Source organism: Amblyomma americanum, chromosome 4, assembly GCF_052857255.1.
Source record: "Amblyomma americanum isolate KBUSLIRL-KWMA chromosome 4, ASM5285725v1, whole genome shotgun sequence".
Taxonomy (NCBI): Eukaryota; Metazoa; Arthropoda; class Arachnida; order Ixodida; family Ixodidae; genus Amblyomma; species Amblyomma americanum.
The window spans coordinates 208,638,211-208,657,435 of record NC_135500.1 but is presented as its reverse complement, the minus strand read 5'-3'; the positions used below and the strand labels follow the sequence as shown (position 1 = coordinate 208,657,435).

The following is a 19,225-nucleotide window of genomic DNA, read 5'->3' as shown; positions in this document are numbered from 1 at the left end:
ACGTTTTTTCCTAGTCTATATATTGACATGTGCCGATGCTGCTCATGGCAGGCGTCGGAGTAGCGAGACCGTAGCCAGCCGTGCGACATACAACGGATGCGTACGTGGGTCTGTCATCGAACCGGGATGGCGCTTCGGGGACAGGAGGTGCCCGCGCAACCTGCCGCACTTCGTCCCTGACGACTTCTGCCAGCGCTACCAGAGGCGCAGGCGCAACCTGGTGCAGACGGTACCATTAGAGTTCCTCCCGGACAACTGACCGAATCAGTTCGCGCAAGGTGTCTGCACTGCCGCCGTGGCACGACGAAAAGGTTTCGGGCACAGTTCTGTTGATGTCCCGATTGTACTGGCGGGCCCGTTGTCGGAGCGTCGTCGACATGGTGGTCGCCTGGGTGAGATATTCCGCTCCAGTGCGGGGTGTGCTGCGTACGAGGCCTGAGAAGAGCTCCTGCTTAACCCCGCGCATCAGATGGCGAAGCTTCTTCTCCTTCGTCATGTTGGGGTCGGCACGCTTGAATAGACGGGTTATGTTCTCGATGTACATGCGCACACTTTCATTCGTGCGCTGGTTTCGGGAGTGCAGAGCAGCTTCAGCATTCTCCCGGTGGTCGGCGTTGGCGAATGTAGCCAGGAGATTCCGCAAAACGCCTCCCAGGTGGGAAGGGTAGTCTCGTGGTTTTCAAACCACGTCCGAGCAGACTCTTCCAGAACAAAATATACATTGTGGAGCTTGCGCTCGCCGCTCCAGCCGTTGTAGCGGGCGCCCGCTCGAAGGTCTCCAGCCAATCCTCAGCGTCCTCGAACACGTCACCGCGAAAAGATGGCGGGGTTCGCGGTGGGTGGCAAAGGATCGGGGCCAGGGGCCGGGTGTCAGTGGCCATGTCGGTTGGACACAGTGGCCGAGGCTGCGTCGTTCTTGTGGGCGGGAGAAAGGGCCCAAATTCAGGCGACACTCCGCGGATACGGCGGCTGGGTGACTGGTGGACAGGTGTGAGGTCCGTAGTGATGCTGTGCGGAGTGAGGTGGTCGGGAAGCGCACCCAGCACCTCCTCCAAACTGTAACGTGCAACGGGAAGGAGAACCTCCGGAGCAGAGACGGAAAACTGCGGCGGTCCCTAAGGGGTCCAAGCGCGGGAGTGAAGCAGAACCATGTTCTTCCTCTACGAATGCAGGCGCTTCTACTTCTTCTACAGTGGCACACGTATCAAAATTTTATACAAATTTTGTTTTTTTTTCTAAATTTATTTTATGTAAATATGGTCTTTGTTGTAATTATACCCCTCTTTGTATTAGTCGTTCCATTGCGTAGTGACTTACGTGCTCTTGTACCACCAAACAACTCAATACTTCGGAGATACCTACATTTGAAACTTCAGTTAATCATGGAAAGCTACTGCATTTCCGAACGGCCGAAACCAGATAAGAAACGGGTCTCTAACAATCATAGCAGAAGTATGTTTGCGCTTCAAAGACAGGAGCAACTCATGCATCAGCATGCTAAAGAAAGGGCAGCATCGCATTCGAAAATCTGAGGCAGAAAAAGGAAATGAAATTACAAACACGCACAAAACCTAGAGTAGTGGTTGTGAGATACGCGACAGTGGGGGCTCCGAATTCATCTCGACCAGTGATGAGACAGGAAAGCTGGTCCAACACGTCTCTTTAATTCAAGGGGTTTCCACCTTCTAAAGGAGTTAAAGACAACTAAAACATTTTGCTAGAGAAAGGATTTTTTTCGGCACTTTAGGTATACTAACATCTACGGCGCAACAGGGACCCTTTCAAGTATCTGGGGACTCACCTAGTTGCCAGAGCCAGCAGATGGACCACGCCAGCACAGCAAGCCTCACCATTCCGTCGCTGTTTAGGAGAGGAACCCGCCGGTTATCCAAGCTGGACGCAGCGACGCAACACAGTCAGAAGCACCAATTGGGTGTTGATTGTCCTACAGCTCAGTCATCCGGTACTCTTACTAAAGGAATGTCTTGGAATCATTGTTCGGTCGACAGGAACTACTGCTTAAAGTATGATAGATAGCTAACGTCCACGACATTCTTATCACTAGAACCAGTTGTTCGCCACGAAATATCAATTATTGCGTTAGTCCACGAAGTACCAAACTCCTGTTCACAATAGCTTGCTAATAAACGGATTCGTTGCTGTGAAGCACACTTACATTAGATGTCCCCGTCATGCATTTAGCTCCATCACCGCAACACTGCAGTTCCCTATATTGCAACAAGCAGCTCTTATCCAGTCTCTATCAGTTTCGTAAATATCGAATACAACTGCGAGCCCGTCCTTATTAAAAACTCTAACGGGGACAATAAGACCAGCACAATAAGGACGAAAACTCAACAAAGGCCTTCTGGAACGCGTCTGATGCGACTACACTAGAAGTTGAGCGTGGAAAATGCGTGGAAACTTGGCATTCGGAAACAATTAAGGCCTCCTGTAGATCGCGCCTCGGTTTTCCGCCCCAGACAAACGCCAACTGCACCACTCAAACTGCCTGCCAACTTTCTGCCGCATCCCGACGAACGTAGTAACACGGAGCATCGAGAGAGCCGAGCTGCCTCCGACAGCACGACCCGAGCGTCTGCGCTCCCGCGTTGACGGCAGCTGGCTTTCCCGCCCTCCCTCCTCACTCCCCAGATAGGGAGAACGCGGGAAGGAGAACAAGGCGGGAGAAATTCGTGGCGCGTTTTCTGCGGCCATAACAGCTCGTTGAAAGCTCAAGAAAGAAGACGTTTGGTGACTCGCGGCTGGAGCCCTGAGTTACACAACGCGTTTTATGCCTCCACCCCTTTATTCGACAATTACGACGAATGAAAGTTCTCTCACGCTGAGTTCGACAAGTGGCGCCATCCGGTGGCCACATACGGCACAAAAAGAAAACGACTTTTCGCGGCGACGGTCTTTGCTGGGAACAAGGAAAGCTGTTCTGTTTCTCCGTTTTTCTTCTGCTTGTTTCTTTTCTTCTTGCGCTCCTATTGCTTCGGGTGTATTTTCTTTTAAGTCTCGGTGCAGCTAGTTCTTTGTTTCCTCGTTGAACAAATTCTTTTACAAGGGCCACCAGAGGCTTCCTTCTTGGAAATAAAGGGTGTGTGGGAGGAAAATATAAATGAGGATATATATTTTCCTTCGGTAGCTACCTCTCTCTGCTCCCACCCCGTGAGTGCTCGAAGCTCGAACGCTCAAAACCTTGTACGAGGTGATTCAGCGTACGCAAAAAAAAATTGAATCGTTTCGAGCGAAGTTATACGTATTATCGTAGCATTACTTTTCCTTTGTTTATCTTTCATGTCATTGAGAGCTGGCAAAATACGGGCTTAAAGTAGTTAAATTTTGCTGTTATATTCGTTCCCAAAAGGTTAAAAAAAAATGCATGCCGCGTCGCTGCACTTAAGCGCCAAAAAAAAAATAACAGCGTCCTGAAATTGGCGTGCATGAAATTTCCTGAGGCAGAAGTCGTACGTTATAATTAGACTTGTTTTTCTTTGCTGCCCAGCATTCTGGCATTTCGAACTTTCTCCGATGTATATAGGTTCTGTAATAAACTCTACACATCTCCAACCAGAACCTCTGATTTGAAACCCAACGTTTCGAATCCGGCTCGGCCCCTTCCTCAGGGGTGTCTGAGGGCAGTAGCTAGGAGCCGAGCCCGCTTCAAAACATCGGGTTTCAAATTAAAGTTTTTGGTTGCAGATGTGCACAGTTTATTACAAGTCTTCAAGCCCAACCAGACAGGGCTATCTGTCAAAATGTTAAGTTTTCAGTACATAGGTTCTGTCGCGCCTACTCTCACCTCTCTATCATTCTAAGAACGCAAAGGCTAACGATATTTTTCCAAGGCTTTTAAGACTGAGAATAAAGAGATACTGGTCATCTTGAATGCAACGTAATACGAAATAACGCTTAGTAAGCGTGTGCTGTGATGTATACAATGCAGGAGTAGCGTGCAGGGCTTTCCAGAGGCAATCTACATATGGATCACATTTGGCTGGGTTGCACCCATACAACGTGGCATGAGACAAAAGCTGCTCTCCTTCCTTTCCGTGGTAGACAGAAGTTCGCTAATCATGTTCGCCGTGAGTGTTCTGACCACCCTACGCAACCTTATAGGCGATGAGCCAAGCGGCTTTTGGAGCCAGGGCAATGCGTGGAGTGATCTGCGGTATTATGCACTACGACGGCTCTTACATTTTAGATGCATTACTTTCTCACCGTTATGCTGTGCAGACATGTTGTTAACAATCGTTAAATCTTAAATAACTGCTTGCAGCATACCCTCTGTTCGGGGGAGCAGCACTAGTTTCTTGCTCCAGCGTTCGCTTCACGGAGTTCCTAATGCGACCCCTATTCCTCTTCGCTAACAACTCGGGACGCAATACATACTTGCGCCATGACTATATTTTTAAGCGAAATTTATTGCCCCAGGGCATCAATGATGGGTGAAGGTGTGATGAATGATGTAGTAGAGATTAAATGAATGGAAAAAGGTTAGCTGATTTGATGAAGTCCAGTAGAGAACGATGGTACGCTCCCTGCGTCCAGGCAATGTATGAAGCAGGGTTGCTTGGTTAAAGACCTGCTACCATCAGGTGCCGGATCCTTGTATGCTTAAAATCTGGGCAGTCCCACAGTAAGTGATGAATGTCGGCCTCAATGTCCTCGTGTTTACATATCGGACACCCTGGCCGAGGAAACAATTCTCGGTACTGAGGCCACTTCCAAGTGATGGCTGGTGTGAGGGCAACCCCGACCCGGATCCTCCTAAGCGCAACCTCCTCTGCACGGGTAAGACCGCGGGGGAGGGTTACCGCACACGGAGGGATGAGAGCACGTGTGCCGCGCCGGAGGAGTTCCTTTCTTGATGAAAGGATGGTAAAATTGTCCAAATGAAGGAGCCGAGGCGGTGATGAGTTTGTATTCGCAAGGCGGGTCGCTAAATCTGCATGACTATTTTTCGAAGTTGTTCACACGTGTATTGCCGCATTTGCTCACACAAAGTTGAAAAAATATTGCAGCACCACCCGGAATGTCATAGAGTAACAGTGCGGATTTAACGTAAAGATCGGGAACCACCACCTCCACGAAGGGCGTTAAATTAAAAAAAAAATTGAGATCCTGCTCTGTTGAATGATACAAATGGTTGTGGTAAATTATTTTACGGAAATGTAAAGCTATAAGCTCCAAATATATTCCTACGTATTATGGAAAGTTTTCAAATTTCCTTTTTTCAGCTATCTCTGCAAGGGGGCTGAAAGAGAACATGAACGCTTCAAAAGAGTATACGCAGCAATGCAACAATCACTGAACTCACCGAAATGCACGTGTAGCGGTCCGGAACAAATGGTCCCATAATATTTTTTCCTCATACGCCGGCAGGGTCTTTCATATTTCAAATTTACCTTTATAAATAAACCCTTGGCTGGGTTGTCTCATTTACATGAAGCTAATCGCACTGAGGAGCTATGAACTGAGTGCTCATCGCACCCCTCTCAATGGATTACACGAAGCCTCATGGGTGTCATAATGGCGGGCCATACATGGTTTCCGCGGTGCACGTTGTAGGAGAAGGTGGCGACAAGCAAATTTGATACGCACGCCGCAGACTGTCACAGAGGCTGTGGTCCACCAACATAGCCGCCACTATCACGACGGTGCTATGGCAACACTTCTCGAAGCTGCACCAACCACCACATGCCTAGTTTCTACTGAACGAGCTGGGAACCCCCTTTAAATTGGGGACTTCTAAAACAAATCATTCTCACCCAATTTTGTCTCATTTCTCGACAGTGTCTGCCTTCTGCGGTAGTGCCAATGAGCCACCACTAAGGGCAGCGTGTTGCCGGTAGCAAGGACATGTCAGGACCTGTATCATCATCATCATCAGCCTGACTACACCCACTGCAGGTCAAAGGCCTCTCCCATGTCCCACGGTTAAATAAAGAGACATGGGCACCTGTACAATGTTAGTGATAATGGCGCCCTTGGGAGCAGGTCTCCACGCCAACAAGTGCTAGGCGGAGCCAAATTAAAAAAAAGGTTTAAGCCAATTACAAACAAGAAACAAAATGGGCATTATCTCTGGACTGCATCTTCGCGTTCTGAGCGCAAAGGGATTTCGAATATATACAAAACCAGTGCAACGCCCCATAAGGATACCAGCCCTCGCTTCGTCACCGCTACATTGACCCAGTCCCGTCCATCCGAATCATCATCACCATCCTGATGCCCATCCGTTGTGAAGAGACTAGCCAACACATTATCATCTTAATCATCAGCATTACCCTCAACCAGCTTGTTCATCATCATCAGCTTCCCATTTTGCCCTCATGGAAACTTCATCTTTGTTGCCCTGAACCTTGAATTTCAGTGCTGTGAAAGAGCATAATTAACAGTGACATCAAATAACCGCGATGCTCTGATAGAGATTTTATTCTAAGTCGTCCTCTCGTATGTTATATAATGATGTAAGGAATGCAGCAGCGCGTTAAAAACAAGTAATCATGCCCCAAAAGGTGTAGCAGAATCACTCAGGTGTACTTAAATCCGAATAAAAACGTGATACGATTTCAAACCTCTCATTAGCTGCTTTCTTTTTCTCGCAACATCTATGTGCGCACGAGCCGTTACCACAAGAAGCAGAAGAATCATTACTTGTGTGAGGGCATCTCATCGACTGCCTTGTTAAGTGCTTCAATATATTTTTTTCTATACATTGTTGCATTTTGACTTAATTATTTTTTTTCGATCCCTCTTATTATAAATCCGAACACTTATTCCTTAACAGTCCATGCCCTTTTTTGAGGTAGAATCCACCGGTGTTGCTTTCCCGCGTGCTTTTCTTCTGCCTTTGCTGAGTACAGGTGAATAGCAACCTCTGCCTCCCGATCCTTGGCCGATCCCCCATTGTCGGTATGTGCCATCTTGTGAAAGGCTAACAACAAGATCAAACGCATCACCTTGGCCAATCCCCTGCCGTTCAGCCTGAGGACATCATTATCATCATCGTCATCATCATGAATCCCCCCATGTGGGTATGTATCATTTTATAAGAGGAGAAGAAGCAGAAGAAGAAGAGGGCATGGACGCTCTCGAAGCCACCGCCGGACCCTTCGTGGCCGTTGTAGCCACGATCCTCATTTCTCTGGACAAAGCCACAGCCGTCTGCCGTCCGGAGTACCAGAACCTCCCGGATGGCATAACCCACACGGCCTGCAAGCCACCCAACCCGCGATGCGTCATCGACACGCCGATCAGCGGCCTGAGCGCCGCCGTCAAAGCCCAGGCGCTACAGGTGCACAACGACTACCGCTCTCAGATCGCCATGGGCCGCCTGGGTAGATACCCTCAAGCGAAGGACATGTACGAACTGGTGAGCCTCCTTCATATGCTACCGCAGTGGCGAAACTACGTTTCCTAACCCGCCGCGGTGGCTCAATGGTTAGGGCTCTCGGCTACTCATCCGGAGTTCCCGAGTTCGAACCCGACCGCGGCGGCCGCGCTTCGATAGAAGCGAAAATAAAAAGGCGCCCGTGTGCTGTGCGATGTCAGTGCACGTTAAAGATCCCCAGGTGGTCGAATTTATTCCGGAGCCGTCCACTACGACACCTCTTTTTTTCCTTTCTTCTCTTAGTCCCTCCTATATCTCTTCCCTTACGGTGCGGTTCAGGTGTCCGCCGATATGTGAGACAGATACTGCGCCATTTTCTTTCCCCCAAAACCAATTTTCAATTTCAATTTCAATAAAGAACAGTACAATTAAAAGCGTTTGTTTGTGTTGGCTCCGCGCCGCTCTGTTCTTGAACGATAATGCCGACAGTGATGAGCGTCCTTATGGACTGCTGAATGTATGGGCCAGCACTTCCTTGCGGCTTGAGCTGAAGTCTCGAAGTATTCGGAAACTTCGAATAATTCGATGCGATCGTATGCTTGAATTCAGGTCGAAGATAATGTCAAATAGAGAACAATTGGAGTGTCATGTCGTTTAATTCGATTACTCGCCCACCCCTGTCTGTTTCTCCTTCTATCCTGCACGTCTGTCACAGTTGGGTTTGATTTGTCGAAAGAGGATCACATTTGCTAAATTGAAGGATGCATTTATAAAAAGAACCGCCACATACCTTTACGGCGCGCAAGCGTAAGGGCGAATCTACAAAATCCCTTGAATCTAGTGAAGTTTCAGGGACTTTAGAACCTGCCACCGAATAGACATCATGCTTGTCTCCGCTGCGCAAAAAACTTTCTTTAACACCGAATTTTCTAAAATTATTTCAGCGTACTTTTATCAATTTCGTTTTCGGTTCCAAAAAAAAAAAAACACTGCACTCTGATTTCATCAAACTATGAAACATCGGAAACACATCATTGCGCACTGCACATCACATCAGGAGCAGCAGGAATTGCAGACATACATGAAATAGCTAATATGTCACACATTAGGAACAATGCAACGAATGTTTGGCTCTTTTTATTGTTACAAGAATTTCAAGAACCTGCAAAGCAACGTTCTTATACAAGGCCAGCTTCGCAGCTTCCCACATCTCCCCGCTCGCTGACGCGGCCTCTGTGAACGTCGCTGGGCCGAACAGAGCATCAGTCACGTTCTTCTACATGTATCGTGCGTCGTCTGCTACGACTCCGGAAAGACAAGCGGCGCCGCACCCATACCTGCAGGTGCATCCTTTTTTCCGCCGTGAACAAAACAAGAATGTGACCTAACTCGTGTTGGTGCAAGGTGAAAAAACACTGAGGACGCAAGGCTGCACACACTGTTTCACATCCAATCGGCATTGTAGTGCATTCCACATGCTGACTATATGATTTCGCATACTTGAATGACGTCATGAGCGCCAGACTGCAAAGGTAGGAGATCAACCAGTGTTCTTTCAATCTCTGCGGCTGCAATTTCTGAGAGGGCTACCTTCAGTGCTAGGACCTCGCTGCACTTGCTTGAAAGGCTTTTCAAGTTCTGCTTCCTTCTAGTTCGTGCACTTTTCTTCCTAGCTCGAAACAACCAACAGAGACGTAAGCAGCGGACAAAGACCAGCTGTTTCTAAAAAAAAAAACGTAATGGTGTCTGCGATGAATAGTAATGAATAGTTTTCGAATTCGCCACTTCACCTGCGCTGATATCTAAGCATTTTGATCCCATCAGGACACATCAGGGTTCATTCAAAGTAGAGAATCACTTTCTGCATATATTGGAATTAACCTATTACACTATAGCGGCAGTCCCTCAAGGAGGGACTTAAGTGTCCCGTACAATTTTTTTTTTGTTTTAATATTCGCTCCGGAACACCCGGAAAGGGTCGGACGATGGCACAGGTCACTATAGCGTCCAGTTCCCGTGAGGAATTTACACCTCTTGTCCGTTTACAGATACATTTAGTCCCTGATAATATCGCCATCCTCAAAATGACGCTCACATACCTTAGACGTGCAAGAAATCCGTCTATATTTGTGACGCAACTTCTTCCCCCACCTTTTAAATTGGCTGTCATAGAGAGGCGGCGTGAAAAAAATGATGATCGGTGGCATCGTTTCTATTGCCACTTGTGCAACCGAAGGCAAAGCAGGATGACATGTGTAACACTGGCTTGAAGTCATCAAGTGCACATATTTCACCACAAATAAGGTTTCAAAATAACTACGAGCGCCATCCACGCAACAACAAAAAACAGCTTGGAAATTCAACCACCCTGCCGTTACTCCAGCGAACGAAAGTCCCGCTCCTGCTGACGATGTAGAACATCTCGAACAGAATGGCAGTTAACCAATACCACTCAAGAGAAAAGTACAGAACCGCTGTATCTTACCGGTACTCAACTATGAGGCAGAAACATGGAGGCTAACGAAACGGGTACGACTTAGGGTTAGCGCAGCGAGCCATGGAAAGAAAAATGATAGGTGTAACGTTAAGAGACAGGAAGTGGGCAGAGCGCGTCAGGGATCAAACAAGAGTTAGTGACGTCCTAGTAGAACTCAAAAGGAAGAATTGGGCTTGGTCAGGACCGACGGTCCTTAGTGGTAACGGAGTGGTTTCCAGGAGAAGACAAGCGTAGCAGGGGGCGGCAGAAGATTGGGTGGCCGGGTGAGATTAAGAAGTCTGCAGACATAGAGTGGACGCAGCTGGAACAGTACAGGGTTAATTGGAGAGACATGAGAGAGAGGCCTTTGTCCTGCAGTCCGCGTAGTCAGGATGATATTGATGACGATGACGAGTTCCCGCGACAGCCACTTCAGCCGCTTCACGAGTGGAGCTGCGAAACTGACCTTGATATAAGAACGTTGCTGCAGAGTGCATCAGCTTGTTTTAGTGGGTTTGTTTTTTCAGCCGCATCGAGCGCTATTAACTCGCCCGGATGGCGCGATTGGTCCGCTTCTCGCAGGAGTGGGACGACGAACTGGCAGAAGTCGCCCAGGCGTTCGCCGACCAATGCGACGACAGTGGCCACGACGACCGCAGGGCGCGAATCACGAGTGAGCGCGCCTGTGTAGGCATCGTACACGCAATTATATAAGACAGTTGCAAATAAATGACCTCGAGACATTTTGGGAAAATCGCTCAATAGTGACGTTGCGAGAGACAGGCGAAGGACGGATGAAGCAAGAACTTTTATTACAAGAAAAATTGGGAACAATTTAATGTGCGGAGCATAAGCTGAAGTTAAAAAAATGGCTGGCGGTATAACATTGCTAAACATGGAATGTTTAGGAAAGCACGGCTTTTGCGTGTGGGCACCACAGCCACGTACTTTCAAATCTGGAGTGAGGTTTCCACTGACCCAGGTAGACAGTTATGCTCCCTTCCTTTCTTGAAATCAACGAACTCGACAACACTGTCAACGCCAATGCTAATGAATTTTTTGGCGTTGGAGTTGACAATGTTGTAGACACCATTCGTGAAGATCTTAACCGTTTAAGGCGCTATTTACAGAACTGATACACAACTCACAGCTAGCTATATACGCCTAGCAGTGATTTCCTAATATCAGGCCAAGTCAATAAGGTGTTTTTCTGTGCCCAGCTATTGAATACAGTATAATATAGTATTCAGCAAAACATGACTTAGCAGGGCATCCTCCGCCATTTTTGTGCCGGCAACTTTTGATATCTGTAATATCTTTTTTTCTCAAACTGTAGCGTCATGTGCATGTTCAAAACAAAGTGGTTCCGCAAGTGTTGAAGTGTTTACTGGAAAAATCATGGAAGTTTCATAAATTAAGGAAGCCAAAATTCATCCCAAGCAAGAAAAGCATAGGGGAATGTTTCTATACTTTTTTAATACGCAGTGTTTATCAATTGAAAATTAGTATTGTGATCATTTTATGCATAAAAGTGTACTAGGTAATTAAATTATTCAATGAGATCAAGGTAATTAATTGATGTTACGATTTTCGGTCGTTGTATAGCGTTGTGCGAAACTCTGCGCGAGGATGAAAAAAATAAACCGTTGGTGTTTTGCGTCGTAAGACTAACGAATTGGCTTCCTTGAAAGCGGTGTATACTACATAGGCGGAAAAATACTTGTATTGAATCAAAATTGCAAGAGACGCCTGAAAGGGATATGCACATTCTAATCGTCTTCATGCACAGCCCAGTTCAAGAGCGTGGGACAAAACCTCGCGTATGCGACCGACTATACCAAACAGACCGTCGTCGAAGGGAAGACATGGGTCGACGACTGGTTCAGCGAATATCGGGACTTCAACCCTAACGCTGTGTCGCACTTCGACATCGGGGGCTCCAGAGGAGTGGTCACTCACTTCACGCAGGTGATTCGCGCTCAAGCATTTACGTTCTCCCATAACAACGGAGCCGTTTGATTTAGCGTGGTAGCTTTTTTTTTTTTGAACCAGTGGTTCTGGCATATTGGTTGTCATCACGCACTGCGTATGCCTAGCCGCGAGTCGACTGCGTTCATCAAAAGCACATCTCGGCAGGCGAACAGCTGCTTCTAAAGCTTGCTTTTTCATGTGTTCGCACAAGGCGATTAAAATAGCTCGAAAGACAGTAAAGGTATTAAACGACACTAGAAACTGCATTCATATCGCGCTAGTGTTACTGAACCATGATAGCAGTTTGGAAAAATGTTTTAACGAAAATCGGCGTGCATTACAAGTGAAAATTGGGCATGTCACGGCGATTGGCATAGGTGGTGAGTGCAAGGAAAAGACGATGTTAAACAAGGACAAAATGAAATAAAAACTCTCACACGTCCTGTACATTACCGTTAATTTTACTGCTTGTGGCACATTTCCGCAGCACGTGATTTGTGCGTGCGTGCGTGTGCATGTGCACGCGTGTATCGCTGCGTCACTGCTTTTGTAAGAAAGCCAATGCCAGAGAGTTGAAGGCAATCATGCTTATCACTTCTTTCTTTCTTTCTTTCTTTCTTTCTTTCTTTCTTTCTTTCTTTCTTTCTTTCTTTCTTTCTTTCTTTCTTTCTTTCGTTGTTCCTAAGACATTTGTATAACAGGGGCTGACCGGGGGGGGGGGGGGGGGGGGAGGGGGGGTGTCTTAGGTGCTTTCACTGACTCTGCCGGCGTGATCGCGTCAATTGTGCAGATAGCATGGGCCAACACTCGGTACATCGGCTGCGGCTTCAGCAACTACGTGTTGGGAGGAAGAATCAAGCGCCTCTTTGTGTGCAACTACGCGCCGGCGTGAGTATATAAGAGATTTCTCTGTCCATGTGAAAAGTGGTATCTGCGGATACCCAAGTGTCACGTCAATTAATGGTCATGAAGTTGCACCTTAAGACACGAAATGTCATGAAATGGTTAGCGACATAATGTCTCTCAAAGAAACGCACTGTGTTGCTTTGAGATATGACGCTTAGTGATGGACCAGCAGAAGCTCGGTGTCTCTCAAAGAAGCGAACTATGTTGCTTTGGGATATGGCGCTGTGTAGCGGGCACGCAGAAGCAGGGTTCATGAGCTGCCCGATTTTACCGCTGTATTAGACGTGAGTTATCTGCTACTTCTCTTATGAAAGAATGTTTTCAAAAGGAACGCACTGAATCAAAAGAAAGGCAACGAAAAGTTAAAAGAAAGAACGTAACGATCTAGGTGATTTAGAGATAAAGAAAGCCCCTGGGACCTAATGAATTAAGGCAATGGAAATCCACGAAAGCCGCCGAGGCCAAAAAGCCGGCCTGGTGAATTTGCGCATATTATGAGCTTCAGTGGTGAAAATAACAAAATACACCCTACGACCTCATCGCAAAAATGGAACATGAATGGCACTTACAGCCGCTGTTAACCGCCTTTCTGGCTTCAATCTACGCGCCTTTAACCCCTCAGGTAATGGCCCCTTGCAGGCATTTGAGGTACAAATAAAAGAAAAAAGAAAGAAAAATAAAATATATGCATGCTCCAATGCTTCTGAACATGTTTCTTTTGAAGATTTGAAGAGTTACGTGTTGAAAAACTGCAGATGTCGCGGCGTGGTTCAATATGCGACAAGAAAAATTTTAGAGATTCTATGATGTTGTTTAAACGCCTTTTTTAATTGCCTTTTACAAGCGCATTGGCAATCTTGGAAACCTTTTCCTTTCACACTGCCAACGCTTTTCCTCCCTCTTGCAGCGGAAACATACTACGAAGACCCATGTACATGCCAGGTCCTGCTTGCACCCAGTGTCCGCAGGGAAGCAGCTGCGTCAGCGCCACCGGACTTTGCGTGAGTACCGCATTTTTTCGCTCAGTTGGCTGCTGTAATAACAATATCAAGCTGTGGCAATAACTTCGTGGCCATTTAAAAATCGAGACAACTTGAATATAATACACCTCCTATCAACAGCAGTCAATGCACATGCCGCAACAGAGAAAGATGGGCGTAGGATGAGGGCTACCTGCACTCCAACTCTACCCGATTACCCATGTTGCCAATAGCGTAGTGCGCGTTGAAAAACATTGCTACCATTTCTGGATGAACACCTGTGTACTAGAACAAAATTGGTGGGAAACTACAGGAAGGCCTGTAGCTTTTCTCGGTTGCTGTTTCTTGTTATGCTTTGACTTAAGTTTTTAGGTGTCCCACTATGGAAGCAGCTAACATCGCAACGACAGCTAATGAGAGAAGTACACGAATGGATAGAGGGGTGGGGTGCAGTGAACGGCGGTTGGGCCCCCTTAGTTCCCTACGGACTAAGACGAGCCAGGATCGCCTTAAGACGACTTTCATTTCTGGCTCATGGCGAGTTCAGCTTGGCTTGTGTTTTTGGCACTGTTTCTGATCTAAGGCGAGTAGTGTTCGTCCAAAGCATTTATTTTTAGATGGCCGACAGATGGCAGCGCGGCTACTAAATGATCATTTTTATGCCATTTTCGGAAAACAAAATGTGTCTGTTAGGGGGTTAAGGCTGGTGAAATTAAAGACGAAAATTTGTTTGAGAACATGTACGCCCTCGTTATGCATCCTCAGCAACCTTAATCTCTCGAAAGAGGAATGGCTTCACGTCCTCAATCCTCCCAAGCTTTGGACTGATAGATTTGCTAGGGAGTCCCGCTAAGCAGCTTAGAAGCAAACCCCTTGGGCTGTATACTTTTGACGAAGACTGTATGAACTACGACATAAAGCACACATGCAAGCTATGTCAGAATCAGAATCATGCTTATTTAACATCATGTCGACGTTGGGTGCGTCGACAAAAAGCCAGTAAAAGGCTTGACGAGGCCGACGCACTCCACATCGGCAGGAAAGCATAACCTCTTACGTGCGTAATACCATGAAAAAGGGAGAAACATCATTTTTTTCCTCTTCTTTAGCAACTGCCTCCTCCAATTCTGCATTAACGGACAAAACAAAAGGTAGACGCATAATGTCTGGAAATTTAGTTGCTGAAATTAAAACTTATTTGCACTTGGACGGGTTAAAACTCGCGACATGCCCCGTCTCACGCATCACAAGCACCATCAACGACTAAGAGAATCTGCATGAGCGTTACAAGTGAATGTTACTTCATTGCCAGTGGAACGGTGAAGCTCTTTAACACCGTTGTTACCCTTTATAGAAATTTCTGCCGTTGGCTCCTTATTCAAGACATTTGCGGTATTGGTGATCGCGATGAACTTCAATGGCTTCGTTTTTCTTGTGCAAAAAAAAAAATTAGGACGTGAACATAATACACTAGTCTTCTGCGGCCCGCCGCCATCTGAAGAACATTATGATTCACATGTGCTCGATGGCATAAGCTCCAAAAACTGTGAATTCAAGAGTTGTCTCTAAAATTTAGTCTCTAAACACAGTCTCTGATTTTTTTGTTTGAAAGCATCCCTAAATCAGCAATCATCAAACTTGCCGTCGTTTATTTCGCGTTAAATTTCGACGAACGAACAGCCTTTTCATAAAACACTAAAAAATACTTAGTATAAGACGGCTCGAACTTATTCCCCCGCCTCTTTTATTTTTTCAAGGCTCCCTGCCGATTTCTACATCACTAGCATGCTAGAACTTTTGGTGTCAAGCACGATGGATACAGTACACGATATGCCACTGGTTCGGCACGTGTGAAGTTTCCTCACGCCATCATTACTAGTCAGACGTCAGAGATCACTGCAGGCCAATCACACGCCACCGTGCTGCTTTCACTCGATGCTGCCGGGAATCCCTCCTTGGCAGGCTACGGATGGCACATTACATGAAACTACTTTCTCAACAAGATGCCAACGTCGTGAAATATGGTAGTGGTTAATGAGAAGAGAAGAGGGCTTTCACACTTGTAAAAGAAAGATGTCTCGGCTCATATTAGAGGTGCTCCCTCTTAGACCCTGCTTTGCGACCTGTTTCATAGTTTGTCCAGAACGTTGCCGGCACTGAATTTTCATCAGAAGTCTGTTATTGAACACACTGGTTTCAGGGCAGCTGCTTTTTATTCCCAGCGAGAAAGAATTGGGTACTAGGGAACTACTGGTGGTTGCCTCTTTAAACCAAGTGAAGCTCACTAAGGTGGTGAAGATGGCTTGAAGCAGTGTCAGGGCAGCTGCAGTTTCGAAAAGCTATTCCTCGCCCATTAGTTCTCTTGGAATCAGTGTTAGTGACGCCTTAGCATTAGAGCACTTAAAGAGAACGAAACAACGGCGTCAGATGTATGACCAACCAAGCGTGGAGCAGAAGAAAACTTATCATACTTACGGCATTCAGCGGGATTCGAACCTTTGCTGGCGTAAACATTTAGGTTTCGCTTGCCGCTGCTTTAGACCACTTGGTCATCACAGCAGCCTTACTCACGCGCGTTAAACTGCCAGCCTCTCGCTCTGTGCCAAATCGTCATCTTCGTCCACTTTCATCTGTGCGCAGTACAGTCAAAACTCGTCCGCGTTGTGCTTTAAAAATCGTCGTCTTCATCAGCTTTCACCGGAGTCCGAAACAGTCCGAACGCAACAGCTCGCGGCATGCCAGCCCAATTTAGAACGCGTGTCCAGTTTGATGTCTATACGTTTGATGGCAGTTGACCAAACGTTTGATCGAACTTGAGACCGGATCACTACAAACTGGACGATATCATATCACAAATGATTTCACGAAAATAAGAAAGCATGACAAGCAGCCTCCCCCCCCCCCCCCCCCCCCCCCACGTGTTAAACTGCCAGACTAGCGCCGTAGCACTAACTGTCGCAGCCTCATATACAGCTAGGACGCCACAAATCTCGGCGCACTCGCTAGTTTGCATTTCTGCACAAAGACGGCGCAACGAGCCAATATGCTCTAAAGTCACTGGAACTATGTGCTCAAGAAGTCGGAGCCGACTAGCTAACGCATTCCTTTCTGCATAAATCGAATCTTGCTTCTTATTTCTCTTAGAAGTGTATTGATTAGCTTATACATTAATAGGGAATACAATGATATTTTAATGCCCTTTAGTATTCTTTTTTTTTCATTTCGCTCTTTGAAACGCGGTATCAAGGTACAAAGAGATGGGAAGTGATGCACCCCTTCAAAATGCTGCCATGTTTATTGAAGCGTATACACCGTTAAAGGGGCTGCGAAACACCGTTTGAACGAATACCGATTACAGGTCAGATGGGTTCTTTATGTCACACAGATGCTGACTCAAAAAGAATTACGGGAATCGATGCATAGGAACGGGAGTTATTCAATAAATAAATTTCAAAATACAGGCAAACAAAATGCTGCCCTCAACTCGATTTTCGCGCAGCTTCCCATTCCCATTTCACTCTCCCAATGACAACACCTAGAGCGACCAATCAAAACAGCCTATCTGAGCACGTGGCGGAAGTTTGCACTCCATGGTCGCCTGTTCTCTGTAACTCGTTCATGCCAAGGCGGGCAGCGCCGTTTGCATGGTTACAACAACCATGTGAACGCCCAGCTAACCCAGCGATGCTTCACCGCCACGTCAACGGCGCAGAAGGGAACACTGATCAGTGACATTCCCTTACTTATGGATCCGAACTATAGCGCGAGATACTGCGACGGTGTGACAGCCTGCGCAAAATATCAGACACATTTAGCATAGCGCGTACCGCTGCTGTTTACCGCCAACCATCGCTCGTCGCTCCTAGCGCGCTGGTTGGTCACGGCGAGCAAGGAGCGCGCGCTGTTGACGGGAACATGGCGCCATCTGGCGCCGACGCCCGGTGATCCTCCAGAAGCTGACTATGCACACTGCTTGCTAAATGTGAAACGAACGCATCCTTCCTTGGAATCGAAACGAACGCTTATAGAGTGCAATGGCGCGATCGGATCGATTCCGCAAAGCCGCTCTCGTATACATAGAGAGTAGCCATAAGTGATGAGTGCTAGGTCGTAGGATGTTTACAGAGGCGCGCAAAGCCCTTCGATGCAAAAAGTAGCCAGAGCCTCTGGTGGTGTATTTTTGTTTTACTTTATTTACAGTGCTTTTATCTAGGGCAAACAAGTTGGTTTTGTTAATGTAATATAAAACACAAAAACTTGACAAAACGTATCTCTGGTTATTCACACAATTTGCAGTATATTTACTATTTGTCCAATCATCAAGCTTGCACTAAGTGATGTCATATCCGTTGCTAAAAACCGCCAGTGTATGGTGGTCACTGTATGGTGGCCACTGTATGGTCAGCGCCACGAATTTGTTTTTGTGAGCTAATTAAAATATTAAAAACCGCAGCATACGCGGTACGACCGATGCTAATAGCATCACTCATTCTATGCAACGAACAGACAAAACAATGCACTGAAAATGTGTTTCGGGGTCCCTTTAAAGAGGGCTGTCAGCACATAAAGCAAACGAAAGATTTTTTCCATCGGGTACAGCCAGATGCCAAAACACCTGCCCTTTAGACTGCTGCGAGAAGGTGCAAGGAGCACATGCTGCCACTTCCACCGTACTTGCGCTAGCTGCCACGACAGCCCAGCGAGCAGTATGGCGGCGCTCAAGGAGCGCTTCTTGTCTTTAAAACCTAAACGCAGCGCGCATCCGGTGCAAGGCCTCCTCCCGGAACAGGAGGGCCGGGAGATCCCCCAGGCGGAGGGAACGGAGGCAGTGGCGGAGGCAGCGGAGGCAACGCCGGTGGCGGAGGCAGCGGAGGCGGCACAGGAACAGGCGGTGGTCGCCGAAGCGACGCGGAGGACGATGGCGGCGGCGTTGGTGGCGCCATCTTGTGGATCACGGCCGCCCTCTTCGCTGCCTTTCTGTTCGGCGCATGCGTGGGTGCCACTGTCGTCTCCCGCTGTACCGGTCGCGGTGGCGTCGCTGGCAGCGGCGGCGATGGGGCTGCTGGAGCAACGCAATCCACAGCCATGTCCGGCACCGCTGCCTTCTAAGCGGAGGCTCTACGTCCGCTTGGAGACATTTAGTGAGGCTGCCTCATGCCGGTGTTGATACAAAGCGCCGAATAAAATTCTTGTCACATTTAACCTGGGGGCCTCACGGCCAAAGGGGCTCAGCGCACAAGGCTGCCCAACAGACGCGCGTCGTTTTCTTTGTCCGAGTGCAAGTGAGGGCGCTTAGGTGCGACACGTTGGCGCATGCCTGCCTATTGCTAATGCACTTTCCAGAGAGTTCGGTGAGTTCATCCGTTCCACTAGACAAGTCATCCTTAGCACTCGCTATATCCGCAGTTCAACGCTCGTAGGATAGTTTTTCTAGTACCGTTGGTAACGTCGCTGGGTCAGCAGGATTTCAACTTTGGTTTGCTATTTTCGTTACTTTAAAACTTGTTTACTTGCTGCTTTGAAAAACAACCGGTTGTAATAAAGAGAGGC

General features: G+C 47.3%; 2 protein-coding genes across 2 annotated transcripts in view; one reads left to right on the top strand and one right to left on the bottom strand.

Annotated features, from left to right (window-relative positions):
- LOC144127544 (cell adhesion molecule Dscam1-like) overlaps positions 1 to 2,603 on the bottom strand; it is a 98,933-nt gene extending 96,330 nt beyond the window's left edge. The window contains exon 1 of the mRNA XM_077660536.1: positions 1,802 to 2,603. Within this exon, the coding sequence (XP_077516662.1) occupies positions 1,802 to 1,853 (52 nt within the window). The 5' untranslated portion in view covers positions 1,854 to 2,603. The remainder of the gene's footprint in view (positions 1 to 1,801) is intronic.
- Positions 2,604 to 7,083: 4,480 nt separating this feature from the next.
- Positions 7,084 to 18,877, top strand: LOC144127543 (scoloptoxin SSD976-like). Its single transcript, XM_077660534.1, has 6 exons — positions 7,084 to 7,384; positions 10,401 to 10,491; positions 11,608 to 11,786; positions 12,580 to 12,677; positions 13,603 to 13,696; positions 18,431 to 18,877. Exons 1-6 carry the CDS (start codon positions 7,094 to 7,096, stop codon positions 18,782 to 18,784), a joined length of 1,107 nt encoding a protein of 368 aa, XP_077516660.1. The 5' UTR covers positions 7,084 to 7,093; the 3' UTR covers positions 18,785 to 18,877.
- The last annotated feature ends 348 nt before the right edge of the window (positions 18,878 to 19,225 follow it).

Coding starts and splice junctions, on each gene's coding strand:
- LOC144127543 (XM_077660534.1), top strand. CDS start 7,094: ATGGACGCTCTCGAAGCCACCGCCGGACCCTTCGTGGCCGTTGTAGCC. Junction 10,492..11,607: donor CCGCAGGGCGCGAATCACGA/GTGAGCGCGCCT, acceptor CTTCATGCACAG/CCCAGTTCAAGAGCGTGGGA. Junction 12,678..13,602: donor GTGTGCAACTACGCGCCGGC/GTGAGTATATAA, acceptor TCCCTCTTGCAG/CGGAAACATACTACGAAGAC.